The sequence below is a fragment of the Sus scrofa genome, chromosome 2 (genome assembly GCF_000003025.6).
Source record: "Sus scrofa isolate TJ Tabasco breed Duroc chromosome 2, Sscrofa11.1, whole genome shotgun sequence".
NCBI classification, from domain to species: Eukaryota; Metazoa; Chordata; class Mammalia; order Artiodactyla; family Suidae; genus Sus; species Sus scrofa.
The window spans coordinates 27971040-27988067 of NC_010444.4; the positions used below are offsets into that span (position 1 = coordinate 27971040).

The 17028-nt window shown below is 36.9% G+C and overlaps 1 protein-coding gene across 6 annotated transcripts in view; it reads right to left on the minus strand.

The window, feature by feature from the left end:
- Window positions 1-17028, minus strand: part of QSER1 (glutamine and serine rich 1) — an 88114-nt gene that overhangs the window by 15666 nt on the left and 55420 nt on the right. For all 6 annotated transcript variants that reach the window (XM_021083210.1, XM_021083212.1, XM_013994460.2 and 3 more), the window contains 4 exons: window positions 5017-5345; window positions 3985-4101; window positions 2848-2981; window positions 1526-1743 (listed from right to left, as the gene is read on the minus strand). In XM_021083210.1, coding sequence (XP_020938869.1) covers window positions 1526-1743; window positions 2848-2981; window positions 3985-4101; window positions 5017-5345 — 798 coding nt within the window. The remainder of the gene's footprint in view (window positions 1-1525; window positions 1744-2847; window positions 2982-3984; window positions 4102-5016; window positions 5346-17028) is intronic.

Genomic DNA, 17028 nt, shown 5'->3' on the forward strand with positions numbered 1-17028 from the left:
CATATGGATTTCTTGGGCCAGGGATCAGATCCAAGCCGCAGTAGTGACCTATGCCACAGCTGGAGCAACGCCAGATCCTTAACCCACTGTGCCAGACTGGGGATCGAACCTGTGTCCCAGCACTCTAGAGGCACCACTGATACCATTGAGCCACAGTGGGAACTCCTTCTTTATAAATAGTACATTTAAAGTAAACTTTGGTATTGAAGAAGAATTTTTATTAGGATTCTATTTCTTTTTTTGTCTTTTTAGGGCCACACCCCGTGGCATATGGAGGTTCCCAGGCTAGGGGTCTAATCAGAGCTGTTGCTGCCAGCCTATACCACAGCTCACAGCCACGCCAGATCCGAGCTGTGTCTGCGACCTACACCACAGCTCACAGCAATGCTGGATCCTTAACCCGCTGAACGAGCCCAGGGATTGAACCTGCAACCTCATGGTTCCAAGTTGGATTCGTTTCTGCTGGTGCCATGATGGGAACTCCAGGATTCTATTTCTGTTCAAGTAATCTCTAAGATCAGCTCCCAAGAAATAATACTTGTCATTGTCAGAAACCATCCTGGTCATCAATCTAAACAGTACCCCCGACATCCAATTCATCATTCATGTTCTGCCAAGATTACATCCTGAGTTCCTCAAACCTGTCTGTCCCCTCTCCTCCATCCCTGCTGCCACAATTTAGGTGCAAACTTTCAATTTATATCTGAACTATCATGTTTCATCATTCAAATTCAGATTTTACCATGTTGCTCCCTTATTTAAATTAAGGACCCCCCCCCTTGCTTACAGGATTCCCAAGCTTTTTAGCTTTCTCATGGCATACATAGTCTTCCATCATTCTTTCATCATTTCCTGACCATCTTCAAATGTATGCTCTAAAAGAAGGGGCAGCAAACTTTTTCTATAAAAGGGCTAGATGGTAAATATTTGGGGCTTTAATGGTCATATGCTCTCTGTAGTAACCATTCAAATCTGTCCTGTAGTGGGAAAGTAACTGTATAAAAATATGTAAGTGAATTGGTATTTCAGTAAAACTTTATTTACAAGAATAGGCTGCAGATCAGATCTCACCCTCTAGCTGTAGTTCGCCAGCCTCTGCTCTAGACTAGTGAATTGCTGGAAATTTCTTGCATATATTACACAACAAGTTTGATGGCTGATGAAATGTTTACTGGTATATTCCTGTGTTTTATAACTATCTCAGGTTTAATTCCTAATGAAGTAAATTTAAACGTATGTAGCTTACATAAAGGCTCTTTAATGTCTTCAACAGTCTTTAAGAGTATAGAAGGGTTCTGAGGTCAAAAAGTGTGATGATTGCTCTCCATTCCCATTTCCTCACATTATAAAAGAGAAGTGTTTTACCTAGCTTAGTCATGTGCAATTATATGCCTAAGCTGAATTTAATTCGGTAGCTAAATTCCCTGAAAAATACATATATTTTGAATTGTCAGTATCCACTGCTCCTCTCCATTCATGAGGATAACCTAAGCGTATCGAAGTATTCATTTCATGGAGAACTCACCCTCATCATCACTACTACTAGAGTGGATCTCAGGAGATGAGTCAGATTGGGATGATGAAAATTCTTCTTTCCATTTCTTCCTTTTCTTTGGTGGTGGCTCAGCCTTTACTTTTAGCTGCTTAACTTTGGGTTTTATGGAAGGGGCTTTTGTCGTCGTAGTTTTTGGTGTTGGAGGATCAGAAGTTTTACTGCTACTACTTGGCTTTGTCTGAACAGTTCTGCAATGTTGCAAACAGACTTCATTAACACACTGAAATCTAGTCAAATTAAAATAAATTAGATAAAAAACTTGAAAAACACTGGTGAAGAAAAGTTTACTTAATTACCCCGCCAATATAAAGTCCAAGTCTTACACATAACAACGGTGATTTCCCCCAAAATTATCTTTAAATATACTCTTTAACCACTGACATTCAATATTCAGTTAAGGGACTATTAATTCACTTCCTAATTCTCTTTCCACTCCTTCCCTCCTTTTATGATCTCATTTTCCTGACTATGAGGCTGTACAACAGATGATCAATGGACTTCGAGAAGTAATGCATGATAAACCCTTGATACATCTAGCTCTGACCATCAGAAATTCTCAGGCTCTGATGGTGCCAGGTTTTGATGTGGAATCTCAACTGCATCTGTTCTAGAGCCTCTCAAGAAGGTCTGCTGTACACTAGTTCTGCAGATTTAAGTGAGTGGACAAAATTCCATCATAAAAATAAGGTGGGCCTCATTCAGTAAGTTGGAATCTTAATTAAACTAGATCTTCTCAGCACTAGATTGAGAATATCTAGGTTCCATCCCTTTTCCCAGAAAGAGCAAAAGGAATGTGGCTAAGTCATCTGTCTTCCAAATTCATGCTCCAAACAACCCAGAGTCACATTAATATATGATGACAATTCCACTGTACTTGTACAGGTCTTATAGTTTTTCCCTAAATTTTATTTCATTTTGAATTTGATATTTCTTTATTATTTTTACTTTATGGATAAAAAAGGATCTTTAGAAAGGTTATCTTAATCTAGGTCACAAAAAGATGGATTCAAACCTCTTGACTCTAAATCCAATTTTTTCACTATACTAGGGGGACACCAAAAAGATTCAGGGAAGAAAAAGGTACCCATCTCACCATAAGAGCCATGGGCTTTATAGTTCTTGCCTCATTACTTCAAAAGGAGTCATTTATTACATCAGGCACTGAATTCAGACTTGTATATAATAGAAAAAAAAATCAGTCTCTTTAATTGATGTAGTTTTTTGTACAAGACATCACCAATAATAAGCTCTCCAATAATTACAACAAATATATTACATAAGATAATAAATACCTGAGAGTTTGTGAAGGCTTATTTCTTGGTTTTTTGGAACACACTCTGACATACTCTTTTTTGTTTGTGTTTTCAATGAACTTCACGTATATCCTTTTATATTTATTCTTTGCATCTCCAAAATATCCAAGGTACTAAGCAAAGAAACACCGAGTTACACAATTATACATTTTATACATAAAACATTACTTTGTTGGCTTGCTAATTCTATCACGTAGTCATCCTTCAAGATTTTCAAAATGCAGCTCTGGCTAGGCTAATTGCACTCTCAGTAAAAATGATCCCAGCCGCCAGGGATCAGATCAGAGCCACAGTCTCGACCTAAGCCAAAGCTGCGCAATGCCAGATCTATAACCCACTGTGCCGGGCTGGGAATTGAACTTGCGTCCCAGTGCTCCTTAGATGCTGCCAATCCTGTTGTGCCACAGCAGGAGCTCCCCAACCTCATTCTTAACTGCAAGTCCATACACAGGTGCTATCTCATTTGGCTAATCATCAGATGCTTACTTACTCAATGCAATTAAACAACGACCTAAGTAGAAAAGAACAATTCTGTAAGTCTTCTTGACAAATCAGGATATTGACTGGCAAAATAATCAATATAAGAACCTCTAAGTCCATGTGAATTCTTCATAGACTAAAACTAATTCCTTCCCTTTATTAAAAAAGAAAGGTTTGGGAGTTCCCTTCATGGCTCAGCAGTTAATGAACCCAACTAGGATCCATGAGGAAGTGGGTTCGATCCCTGGCCTCACTCAGTGGGTTAAGGATCTGGTGTTGCCATGAGCTGGGGTGTAGGTCGCAGCCTTGGCTGGGATCCCGCATTGCTGTGGCTGTGGCATAGGATGGCAGCTATAGCTCTGTTCCAACCCCTACCCTGGGAACTTCTATATGCAGAAGGTGCGGCCCTAAAAAGCGCAAAAACAAAAACAAAAAAACCAAAAAAGTTAAGCAATTTAAGAAGACATTGATTTTATTTTAAAATCAGAGTATTATATACTCGGTAGTTCAAATTTTATGCTAATTTACAGCAGAAACTCTCAATATAAAATACGTTTAAATTTACATCATTCGATATTTTACCCAGGATCACTGTGAAAAAATAGGAAGGTTAATGTAAACAAGCATTTTACTTACACTGTTGGTAGCAGCAAATTCTCTTTGCCCATCTCGAATTTCAGGAACAAATTTCTGTAATAAAGCTTTTTGTACTTTCCAAATAGCTGGGGGTTCTTTTCCTGTTTTCAAAGCTTCCTGTAATAAGAATTGATCACATTTGTAAAAACTAGCAACATATTCTAGATTTAGAGAATCTAAGGAATCTTAAAGACCTATCTAGCTTAACTGTTTATCTTTTACCTAGTTGAACTTTTGCAATAATTCTTATAAGCTCTGCTTAAATTCTCTCAGTCTCTGCTTAAATTCCTCCAGAAGTGGAGAGTACAAACCCATTAGCTTTGTATAGCAGGAAAGTTTTCCTCTAATGGTACTGTCATACATTATTTATGCAATTTTTTAATAGTATGTATACAGTCAAAACAACCAGAAACAAATATGCCTAAATATTAATAGTTAATTGTGAATAGAAGGAATATATATAATTTAAATGTTATGTTCTTTATTGCATTTTTAATACCATTCTTCTCCACTCTGATTAAAAAATAAAATCAAAAGCAAGCAAACAAAACCCCATAAGTTTTCTTAAGCACAGCTAAAAATTTCTTAGATGAAATTGTAAAATTCTAAGCATGGTTTACAATTTGAAATTATGAAAAAAGTCTAATTCTACTTTTACATTATATTATTGTTATTTTCTTTAAAATTTTAAATTAGATAAATAACCATTTTTCTCCAAATCCCTACTAACACAATGACTTGGGAACTTTGAAAAAAATTATATTTTGAAACTGCTCTAAATAATAGTACCTAATGCAATATATTGGCCAGAAATACAGAAAACTCAGACATGAGTTAAAATTATTTTAGGTTATTTTCTTTTTCAAAATATCTGACTTCTACTAGTTTGATTTTATTTAACAATTAGAATGATAAAAATATAATCTTTTGTAATTCAAGCTAGATGCATGCTATTAAAAGTCATCATAAAGGTTATATCATAAGGCATGCCCACTAAACTATGACCTTTATAACTGTGAATATTAACATCACCTTAAAAGTCTCTATGTCTTCTATCTTTACCACAAATTCATCGCGCTCTCTGTATTGGCCTTCTCCTCCACTTTCTGTATTCTCTTCATCTGTAAAACCTTCTATGGCTACAGTGTCTTGTCCTTTTGCATACTGATCTGAAGGAAGACCATCAAGTTCGATGGGATTTGGGGGTTCTGCAGAGTTTATATTTTCCAGGCTATTTACTGTAGATGAAGTAGAGTAGAGAGATTCTTGCTTAGCTGCACCCACAGTGGTGGAGGAAGTAGTAGCAGTACCGGTAGTGTTGGCAGCTGGGCTAGTAGTTGCCACCTGCAGGGCTTCTGAAACTAGATCAAGCAAATGCAAATCAATAATACAGACTATTAAACATTTACTTGCTGTGAGTAAAGTCTGCATTGTTTAAAAGAAAGATGATTATTTTTGCCATCAAATTGTTTGAAACAATGAAATTAAAGAGTAGTTGTTAATTTCCAAGAACCAAAGTGGTGACAGTTACATCTGGATGACAGAACTTCCATCGACCTAAAGTCACCCCCTAGTTCCACTTAGATAGTATAAAATATTTTTAAAAGAATAAGTGATGCAAGATAAGGAAGGGTCAGTGGACTGAAGCTGTGAAGAATTCCTAGAAGAGAAGCTGCTTGCAAATGGAAAACAAAAACAACACCTGCAAAATAATTTGAAACAGTTCTAGAAGCTACAGAAATTAAAAAGATTATAAAGTAGTAATACGAAAAAACTGTATGCTGGGGTTCCCACTGTGGCTCAGCAGAAACAAATCTGACTAGCATCAAAGAGGACGCAGGTTCAATCCCTGGTCTTGCTCAGTGGGTTAAGTATCCAGTGTTGCCACAAGCTGTGGTGTATGTGGCATTGCTGTGGCTATGGCACAGACCTGTGGCTACAGCTCTGATTTGACTAGCCTGGAAACCTCCATATGCCACAGGTGAGCCATAAAAAGAAAAAAGAAAGAAAAAAAACTATGCTAACAAATAAGATGAAATGGACAAATTCCTAGAAAGACACAAACTACCAAAAAAAAAAAAAAAAACCTCAAGGAAAAAATCTAACATCTGAACAGACCAATAGCAAGAGAATAAAATAAATTTAAAAAATCCTACAAAGATAAGCACAGGCCCAAGTGGGTACACAGGTAGGTTCTATCAATAATTAAATAAGAATTAATACCAATCCATCATAAACTCCAAAAAATAAGAGGAACCACTTCCCAAGTTGAGGCTAATATTATTCCAACACCTAAGCCAGACAAAAACATCGTGAAAACACTACAGACAAGTATCCTTTATGAATATAAACACAAAAATCTTCAGCAAAACATGATCAAATATACCAAGATATAAAAAGAATTATATAGCATGACCACATGGATTTTATCCTAGGGATGCTTGTTTAACTCAACAGCTAAAAATCAATCACCATATTAATATGATAAAGAGCAAAACCATACGATCATCTTAATAGGTACAGAAAAAGTGTTTGGCAAAATTCAGTATCATGAATTTAAAACTTTCAAGATAAAAACACTCAATAACCTAAAAATAGAAGGGAACTTCTTCAACCTGATAAAGGGAATCTATAAAAACCCCATAGTTAACATCATAGTTAATAGTAAAAAATGAGATGCTTCCCCTTAAGAAGGATGTCTGAAGAAATTAAATTCTCTATTTGCATATGAAATGTCCTTGTCTACAGAAAACCCCAGGGAACCCACTAAATATTAGAACTAATAAATAAATTCAGCAAGTTTTCAGGATACAAGGTCAATATATTAAAAACCAACTGTATTTGTACATACTTGAAGCATAAAAAATGAGTTTAGGAACAAAATTCCATTTATAATATCATTAAAAAGAAGAAACTATTTAGGAATAAATTTAACAAAAGAAGTGCAAAGCTTAAACTCTGAAACCTATAAATATTTTTGAAAAAATTAAAGGTCTAAATAAGTGGAACAACATCCAATGGTCATGGATCAAAAGACTCAATGTTGTAAAGATGGCAATACTTCCCCAATTGATTAAAGGAATCAGCACAATCCCTATAAAAATCCTAGCTGCATTTTTTTTTCCAGAATTTGACAAACTATTCCTAAAATCGATGGAAATATAAGAGAATCCGAATAGCCAAAATAATCCTGAAAACAAAGAACAAAGTTGGAAGACTCAAATTTTAGAAATTTCAAAACTTTACCACAAAGCTTTAGTAATAATTAAGACAGTGTGATGGTGGCATAAGGTTAGATGTACAGACCAAAAAAGTAGATTGAAAGTCTGGAAATAAACTCTATCTTTATGATCAACTGATTTTCAACAATGGTGCCCAAAAAAATTAATAGGGGAAGAATGAAACGATTTTTTAACAAATGGTTTTGGGACAAGTGGATAGGAGAGCTGCACACAAAAGAATCAAGTTGATGCCTACCTCACAACATATATAAAATTTAACTAAAAGTGGATCAGTTTTTTTTTTTTTTTTTTTGGCCATACCCACAGCATGTGGAAGTTCCTGGGCCAGTGACTGAACCCATGCCACAGCAGTGACCCAAGCCGCAGCAGTGACAATGTCAGATCCTTAACTCACTGAGCCAGCAGGGAACTCTGGAAAGTGGATCACAATCTTAAATGTGAAAGCTAAAATTATAAAACTATTAGAAAAAAAACAGGGGAGCTTCTGCTGTGGTACAGTGGTTAAGGATCTGGCATTGTCTCTGTAGTGACTCAGGTCACTGCTCAGCTGTGGCAGAGGTCGCAGCTGTGTTTGGATTCAGTCCCTGGCCTGGGAACTTCCGTATGTTGTAGGTATGGCCAGAAAAGAGGAAAAAAAGAAAATAGGCATAAATCTTCAAGATATTTTTTGGGGCACATATCCAGAGCATGCAGAAGTTCCTGGGCCAGGGATCGAACTTGAGCCATAGCAGTGATGATGCCAGATCCTTAACCCACTAGGCCACCAGGGAACTCCCTTATGACCTTACAAGTAACAACAACAACAACAAAAATATGTTGGACTTCATCAAAATTTAAAATGTGTGTTGCAGTTGATTCCATCACAAAAGTGGAGAGATAACCTACAGAATAGGAAACTCTATTTACAAATCACATATTTACCAGAGATTTTTATCCAGAATATATAAAGAATTCTTATACCTCAATAATAAAAAAGACAAATAACCCAATATGAAAAGTGAGCAACATGGCTAGGCTTTATGATATGATGGCATATTAAAATGTGTGATAGGCAGGCACGAAGAACAGACTTGTGGTTGCTGAGGGGGGCGGGGGAACTGGGGAGAGATGGATTGAGAGTTTGGGGTTAGCGGATGTAAACTATTATATATAGAATGGATAAACAACAAAGTCCTACTGTATAGCACAGGGAATTATATTCAATATCCTGTAATGAACCATAATGGAAAAGAATGTGAAAAATAATATATACATATATAACTGAATCACTTTGCTGTACAGCAGAAACTACGACAAAATTGTTAATCAACTATATTTCATTAAAATAAATTTTATGAAAGTGAGTGAGGAACCTATTTGTCCAAAGAAGAAATAAAATTTGTCAATAAGCACATGACAGGCTGTTGAACATTATGAGTCATTAAATCAAGGCAACTTCAGTAGACAACTGCAATCTCATACCTACTAGAACGGCTATAAAAACATACTGACAATAACATGCTAGCAGGCATGTATGAAACTAGAAAGAATGTAAAATGGGGCAATTAATCTGGAAAACAGTTTGGCAGTTCCTCAAATTATTAAGCATGGAGTTATCACATAACCAAAGAATTCTAGTCCTGAATTCCACTTTACAGAGAAATAAATTTTTAAAAAATTTTCACACAAATACATGTATACGAATGTTGACAGCAGCATTATTCATAATAGCCACTAAGGGGAAAAAAAAGTCAAATGTCCATCAACCGATAAATGGATACACAAAGTAAGGTATATCCACATTATTTGGTAATAAAAAGGAATGAAACACTGATACATGCTACAACATGGATAAACACTGAAAACATTATGCTAAATCAAAGAAGCTAGTCACAAAAGGTCAAATATTATACTATTCTTTTTACATGAGATAGCCCCAAAACGGCAAATCTATAGAGAAAATAGATCAGTGGTTGCCTATGGCTGAGTGTGAGTGTAGGTGTGGGGAATGACTTATTGCCAGTTTCTTTTTGGATGATGAAAATATTCTAAAAAAAAGGAAAGAAAAGAAGGAAGGAAGAAAAAATTCTAAAATTAGATTGTGGCCATGGTTACACAACTCTTCAAAGTCACTAAATTGTGTACTTTAAATAGGTGAATGTTACGGTATGTGAATTATAATTTAACAAAGCTGTTAAAAAGGGGCTTGGAAGGCTAGAGCTAAGAGAGAAATTCCAGGTTGAGAAACAAATACAAAGAGCATGAGGCACTGCAGTGGTAATTTTGAGTAGAGCTAATGAACAAACATAAAAAAATATATATTAATAAATAAAAAAGGAAGGCCAGTGATCCCCTTGCTCATGCTGAGCTGTAGGCAGCAAGAGTGGTTTGATGATAGGTCAAAATATTGTTCCCTGAAGAAACGGAACTCTACTTGCCTACAGGAGGGGTTGAGAGGAAATCAAATCAGAGCTTGAGACAAATCCAGACCTATGAAACAGAAGAAAATGGAAAAGCAGATTGGCAAGGGAAATAAGTGAATTATAGTGCTTGGCAACTAGAGTAAAGCTCTCCCTTATTCTAATTACAGAGAGGATAGGCTGGGTGGTCTAGCAGCTGTCCCGAGCCAGCACACCTGTTCTGTACCCCAAATTAAACTATTATACACTTGCATGATTCATCCCAATCAAAGGGAGAGGCCTGCTAAGGAAATACAGATGAATAATTATCAGGTCATTAGCTGTACATCTTCGACCTACAGCTCATGTCAATGCCAGATCCTTAACCCACTGAGCAAAGCCAGGGATCAAACCCTCAACTTCATGGTTCCTAGTTGGATTAGTTTCCACTGTGCCACAACGGGAACTCCAAGAAATAGTGTTTTAAATAGTCAGTGTTTGCTTAGATATATTTCACAGAAAAAAATGTTCTGAAAGAAAGAGAGATAAGGAAAACATACTAAAATTGCTTACGATAAGATCAGAATGGCAATATTAAAAACGAAAATGGGAAATGTGAAAAAAGATATCATGATAAAAGGAAATTTAACTGTAGTAAAATGATATACCCAATTACTTGGTTCAAAATATCAAGCAGGAGTTCCCGTCATGGCTCAGTGGTTAACAAACCCGACTAGTATCCATGAGGACATGGGTTCGATCCCTGGCCCTGCTCAGTGGGTTAAAGATCAGGCATTGCTGTGGCAGTGGTGTAGGCCAGCAGCTACAGCTCTGATTTGACCCCTAGCCTGGGAACCTCCACATGCCGTGGATGGGGCCATAAAATGACAAAAAAGACCAAAAAAATAAAAATAAAAATAAAAAATCAAGTAAACTGTATTAGAAAAGCAAAACACAGCTGCATACTTTATCACACCTTTTTCAGGAATCAACAGATCGAGCAATCTAAAAACAAATAAGGATTGAAAGTATTTAAAAATATATTTTTATTAAAAATTTGAAACACACAAAAGTAAAGAATACAAACCTTCATAAAACACAACTCAGGTGTAATAACCACAAACATTTTTTTTTTTTTTTTGTCTTTTTTTGCTATTTCTTTGGGCCGCTCCCGCGGCATATGGAGATTCCCAGGCTAGGGATCGAATCGGAGCTGTAGCCACCAGCCTACGCCAGAGCCACAGCAACGCGGGATCCGAGCCGTGTCTGCAACCTACACCACAGCTCACGGCAACGCCGGATCGTTAACCCACTGAGCAAGGGCAGGGACTGAACCCGCAACCTCGTGGTTCCTAGTCGGATTCGTTAACCACTGCGCCACCATGGGAACTCCACCACAAACATTTTGGTATACTTCTTTTACCTTTTCTGCCACCCTTTTATATTTTTGGGGGTAGTTTAAAGAAAATTCTAGACCTATCATTTACTTCTAACACATACACATGTATTTTCTTAAAAAACCTGATGTCACTAATTACATTAAACAAACAAGAAGATATAAAGGACTTGAACAATATTACCAATAAAATCTATTTGCACTTGGTATTCATGGGATATTTATAAAAATTGACTGTTTATCAAACTACTAACAAAATTTCCATAAATTTCATTTTTTTTTTAGGGCCGCACTCTCAGCATATGGAGGTTCCCAGGCTAGGGGTCCAATCGAAGCTACAGCTGTAAGCCTATGCCACAGCCACAGCATCCATAAATTTCAAAATGTAGACATTACTTAAGCCATATTGCCTTGACCACAATACAAGAGGGCCGTAAATTAGTAATAAAGGAATACCAAAACACCACCAAAACCAAAACCTACTAGGAAACAGGCAAACCCCATCATTCTTATAATTCTAGGGTTAAAAAGGAAATAAAAACTGAAGTCACAACCTGTTTAGAAAGGACAATGAGAGCATTATAAATTGAAACCAGAGGAACAGAGCCACGGCGTGGTGTAAAGAAGGAAACTTTAATGCCAATCATTAGAAAGTAAACAAATACAAAAATAAACTAGCCAGAGAGAGAATATTAAACCCAGGGAAGATAGGGAAAAAGAAATGGTAAAACTAGAAATTAAGAAAAAGTAAGTGGGAGTTCTCTGTTGGCTCCAGTCGGTTAAGGAGCCAGCATTGTCACTGCTGTGGCTCAGGTACAATCCCTGGTCCCAGAACTTCCACATGCCAAGAGTACCCCACGACCCCCTGCAAAAAAAGTGAGTGAAAAATGATAGAGGAGCAAAAAAAGACAAGTACACTGATTCTTTAAAAAGAAAATAGGTAAACCTTTCACAGATTGATAAGAAAAAAGATTCAAATAATCATTTGGAGCAAGAAACAGAACACAACTACAGAAACAGAGGAGAGTAAAAACTTATGAGGGAATACTATATACAACTTTATAACAACAAAATTTTAAATCTAAATGAAAGAGATGATTTTACTAGAAAATATCCTTTTTTTTTTTTTCTTTTTGCTATTTCTTGGGCCGCTTCCGCAGCATATAGAGGTTCCCAGGCTAGGGGTTGAATCGGAGCTGTAGCCACCGGCCTACGCCAGAGCCACAGCAACGCTGGATCCGAGCCGCGTCTGCAACCTACACCACAGCTCACTGCAACGCCGGATTGTTAACCCACTGAGCAAGGGCAGGGACCGAACCCGCAACCTCATGGTTGCTAGTCGGATTCGTTAACCACTGCGTCACGACGGGAAACTCCCCAGAAAATATACTTTCTTAAATGGACCCAGATAGATCAAATTGCCTCAGGAAAAAACTGGAAGTCTCAGATATATTCTTAGAAAGTTCTACCAAATCCCAAAAGTAAGTAGTAAACCTTTTCAAATTTACACAAATATAAAAATTTTCCTAATTCAATTTATCACATGAACATATTCCTGGCTACAAAAGTGAACAAGATTAAGACCAAAAAAACCCCCAAAAAACAAAAAATCTCACCCATTTGAAATGAAATCTAGGTATAAAAATTCCAAATAAAATACTGTCAACTTAAATCTTGCAATGGATTAAAACAATTCATCATGACCAAGTGGGGTTCATGGTGGAAAATTTTAAAGACATTCAACATTAGGAAATCAACTAATAGACGAATGTGGGAAAAAACAAGCATACATATCAGAATCAGCTCAAAAGAACATCTGACAAAATTCAATGCTCATTATTTTTAAAAAATCTTAAGAATGTCAAAACAGAAGGATATTTTTTCTAAAAAACTTTTGAAATGAATGAAAGAAAATAAAAATAACAAATAATAAAAATAAAATTTGTAGAATATAGCTAAAGCAGGGGTTAGAGAGGTTTGTAACATTAAATGCTTAGATGAGAGGTCTCAAATCTACAATTTAGACTTTTACCATATGAAACTACATAAAACAGAGCAAAATAAACCAAGATCAGAGTTCCTGTCATGGCTCAGCAGAAACGAATCTGACTAGTATCCATGAGGACGCAGGTTCAATCCCTGGCTTTGCTCACTGGGTTAAGGATCCAGCATTGCTATCAGCTGTGTTGTAGGGTGCAGAGGTGGCTTGGATCTAGCATTGTTGTGGTTGTGGCTGGTAGCTACAGCTCTGATTTGACCCCTAGCCTGGGAACCTCCATATTCTGTGGGTTCGGCCCTAAAAAGACAAACAAACGGTCAAACAAACCCAAGATCAAGGAAAAAAGGAATTAATATGCATAGAGAAAATCAGAGTTCCCACTGTAGCCCAGCAGGTTAAGAACCCAACATAGTCTTTGGGAGGATGCAGGTTCAATCCCTGGCTTTGATCAGTGAGTGGGTCAAGGTTCTGACATTGCCACAGCTGAGGTGTAGGTTGCAGATGTGGTTTGTATCTGGTGTTGCTGTGGCTATGAAACAGGCCTGCAGCTGCAGCTCTGATTCGACCCCTAGCCTGGGAACTTCCTCATGCTGCAGGTGCAGCTGTAAAAAACAAACAAATACAAAAAAGAACAGTGGAAATCAATGAAATTGTCAACAAAGAAGAAAAATCACTGAAACTAAAAGGTAGTTTTTTGAAGAGATCAATAAAATTAATAAACTTTTATCCAAGACCAATGACTGACCAAGACAAAAAGAGAGAAGACACAAATTACCAACATCAAGACTGTAAGAGTGGGAATCACTATAGTACCTACAGAAGTTAAAAATACAATGAATGAGGGAACACTACACCTCTATGCACATACATTTGACAAATTAATGTAATGAACCAATTCCTTCAAAGATACAAACTACCAAAACACAGTCAAGAAGGAAAAGAAAAGTTGAATAGTTCTATATCAAAAAATTTAAATTGCAGTTAAAAATTGTCTGGATGTTCCCTTGTGGCACAGCAGGTTAAGGATCTGGCATTGCCACAGCCGTGGCATAGGTAGCAACTGCATGTGGGTTTGATCCCTGGCCCAGGAAACTCCTCATACCACAGGCATAGCCAAACAAACAAACAGACAAACAAAAAAACTGTCTGACAAAGAAAACTCCAGGTCCAGATGACTTCTCTGACATATTTGACCACACATTGTGAAAGAGATAATAACACTGTGTAAGAGATAATACTACCTACTCTCTTGCATAAAACAAAGAAGAAGGGAATACTCCCCAACTTATTTATGAGGTCAGACATAACCAGATACCAGAACTGGATAAAGGCATTACAAAAAGGAAACTATAGACCAATATCCATTGTGAACATGAATGCAAAAAAATCAAAAAATGGAATTCATCAATGTATAAAAAAAGATAATATATCTCTACCAGTGGAGTTTATCCCAAGAATGCAAGGCCACAGATATATTTAAAAATTAATCATGTAATTCATCATACTAACAGATTATAAAAGAAAACTACATGATCATTTAAACAGATGAAGAAAAAGCATTTGACAAAATTCAAACTTCACTTATTAAGAAATTGTCGGCAAACTATAAAATGTAAGGAACTTCTTTAATATGATAAGAAGCATCTACAAAAACCTACAGTTAACATCATACTTTATGGTGAAAGATTGATTTCTTTCTCCCAAAGATCAAGAATATGTTTAGGATGCCCATACTCAGTATTCTTATTGAACACTGTATAGGAAGTCCCAGCCTGTGTATTAAGACAGCAATGAAAAAGGCATTCAACTGGAAGAAAAGAAATAAAACTGTCTTTATTTGCAGGTGACATTTTCTATGTAGAAAATCCTATGGAATCAAAAACAAAACACAAAACAAAACAAAACCTTAGGAGTTCCCGCCATGGCTCAGTGGAAACGAATCTGACTGCATCCATGAGGACGCGGTTCGAGCCCTGGCCTCGCTCAGTGGGTTAAGGATCTGGCATTGCCATGAGCTGTGGTGTAGGTCACAGACTCAGCTTGGATTCCATTTTGCTATGGCTGTGGTGTAGGCCAGCAGCCGTAGCTCGGATTTGACCCCTAGCCTGGGAACCTCCATATGCTGTGGGTGTGGCTCTAAAAAGCAACAACAAAAATCAAAAACCAAAAAACTTAGAATAAGTTGTCCATATGCACAACATGTACATATGATTTAAGATTAACACATAAAAATTAAATGCATAATCTACCAATGAATAACCATAATTTGAAAATTTTTGAAAGTGAAATTTACAGTAAATAGTACCACGAAAAACTAAGGAAAAAACCTAACAAAGCATTAAAGGATCCATGTACCAAAAATTACAAACGACGAGTGAGAAAAATCAAATGTGTTAATGAATTAAGGCTCAGTATATTGTTAACAGCTTGGTTTTCCTCAAATTGCTACAGATTCAAGGAAATCAAAATCCCAGCAGTATTTTCTTGTAGCTACCAATAACTGATTTGAAAATTTAAATGGAAAAGGAAAAGAACTAGAATAGGCTAAAGAATCTTGATTAAGAACAAATTTGGAAGACTCAAATTTCCAAATTTCAAATTTTCAGATTTCAAGACTTACTATAAAGCTACAGCAATCAAGACAGTGTGGTACTGGCGAACGCATAAACACACAGATCAATGTGACAGAACTACGAGTCCAAAATAGATTCATACAAATATGGTCTATAGATTTTCAACAAAGGTACAAAAGCAGTCAGTGGAGAAAGGATTGTCTTTTCAACAAATGTGCTGGAAAAGTTGGACTTCTATGTGCAAAAAATTAACTTCAACCCACACCTCATCTTATGTACACACATACACAATCAAATGGAATCCTAGACCTAAATGTAAAATGGAAAACTTTAAAATTCCTAAAACAGGAGAAAATTTTTGTGACCATGGGCTAGGCAAAGATTTCTTAGGATACAAAAGCACACCTCATAAAAGGAAAAATGGATAAATTAGGCTTTGTTGGAGTTTAAAATTATTGCCCTTCAGAGATATTTAAGAACTGTGGAGGAGTTCCCATCGTGGTTCAGCAGAAACAAATCTGACTAGTAACCATGAGGACACAGGTTCAATTCCTGGGCTTGCTCAGTGGGTTAAGGATCCAGTGCTGCCGTGAGCTGTGGTGTAAGTCACACACACAGCTTGGCTCTGGCGTTGCTGTGGCTGTGAAGTAGGCCAGCGGCTACAGCTCTGATTTGACCCCTAGCCTGGGAACCTCCATATCCTGCGGGTGTGGCCCTAAAAAGACCAAAAAAAAAAAAAAAAAAAAAAAAAAAAAAAAAAAAATCCAAAAAACCCAAAAACCAAAAAACCTAAAAATGGGAATTTAGAGAATGTGAACACTACTTCTTGGCCAGAAGTAAATTCCACAAAGTGACTTTGAAGATGGACTTCAAAGACATTTAAGTGCCTTCGGGGCTAAAAATTGTGGAAGGCCTAGGTAGAGAAAAACCTATACAAAGGAGCACAATTGTGGAAGGGGCTCACAGGCCCAAGGAACAATGAGAAATTGAGGTGGGAGTTCCCGTAGTGGTGCAGTGGTTAACGAATCCGACTAGGAATCATGAGGTTGTGGGTTCGGTCTCTGCCCTTGCTCAGTGGGTTAAGGATCTGGCTTTGCTGTGAGCTGTAGTGTAGGTTGCAGACACGGCTCGGATCCCGAACTGCTGTGGCTCTGGCGTAGGCCCGGTGGCTACAGCTCCGATTCGACCCCTAGCCTGGGAACCTCCATATGCTGTGGGAGAGGCCCAAAGAAACAGCAAAAAGACAAAAAAAAAAAAAAAAAAAAAAAAAAAAAGAAATTGAGGTGTCATAGAAGAGGGGAAGTTGAAAGAATGGAGCAAGAAAATGAAATGTGGGAAGGAAAACTTGTACACATTATTTTAATTTTTTCCCATGAAGCACCAAAAAGTATTTAACAATTGGTTTTCTTTTTTTATAAAGATACATGTGATGACTAGCGGAGGATGGACTGGTGCC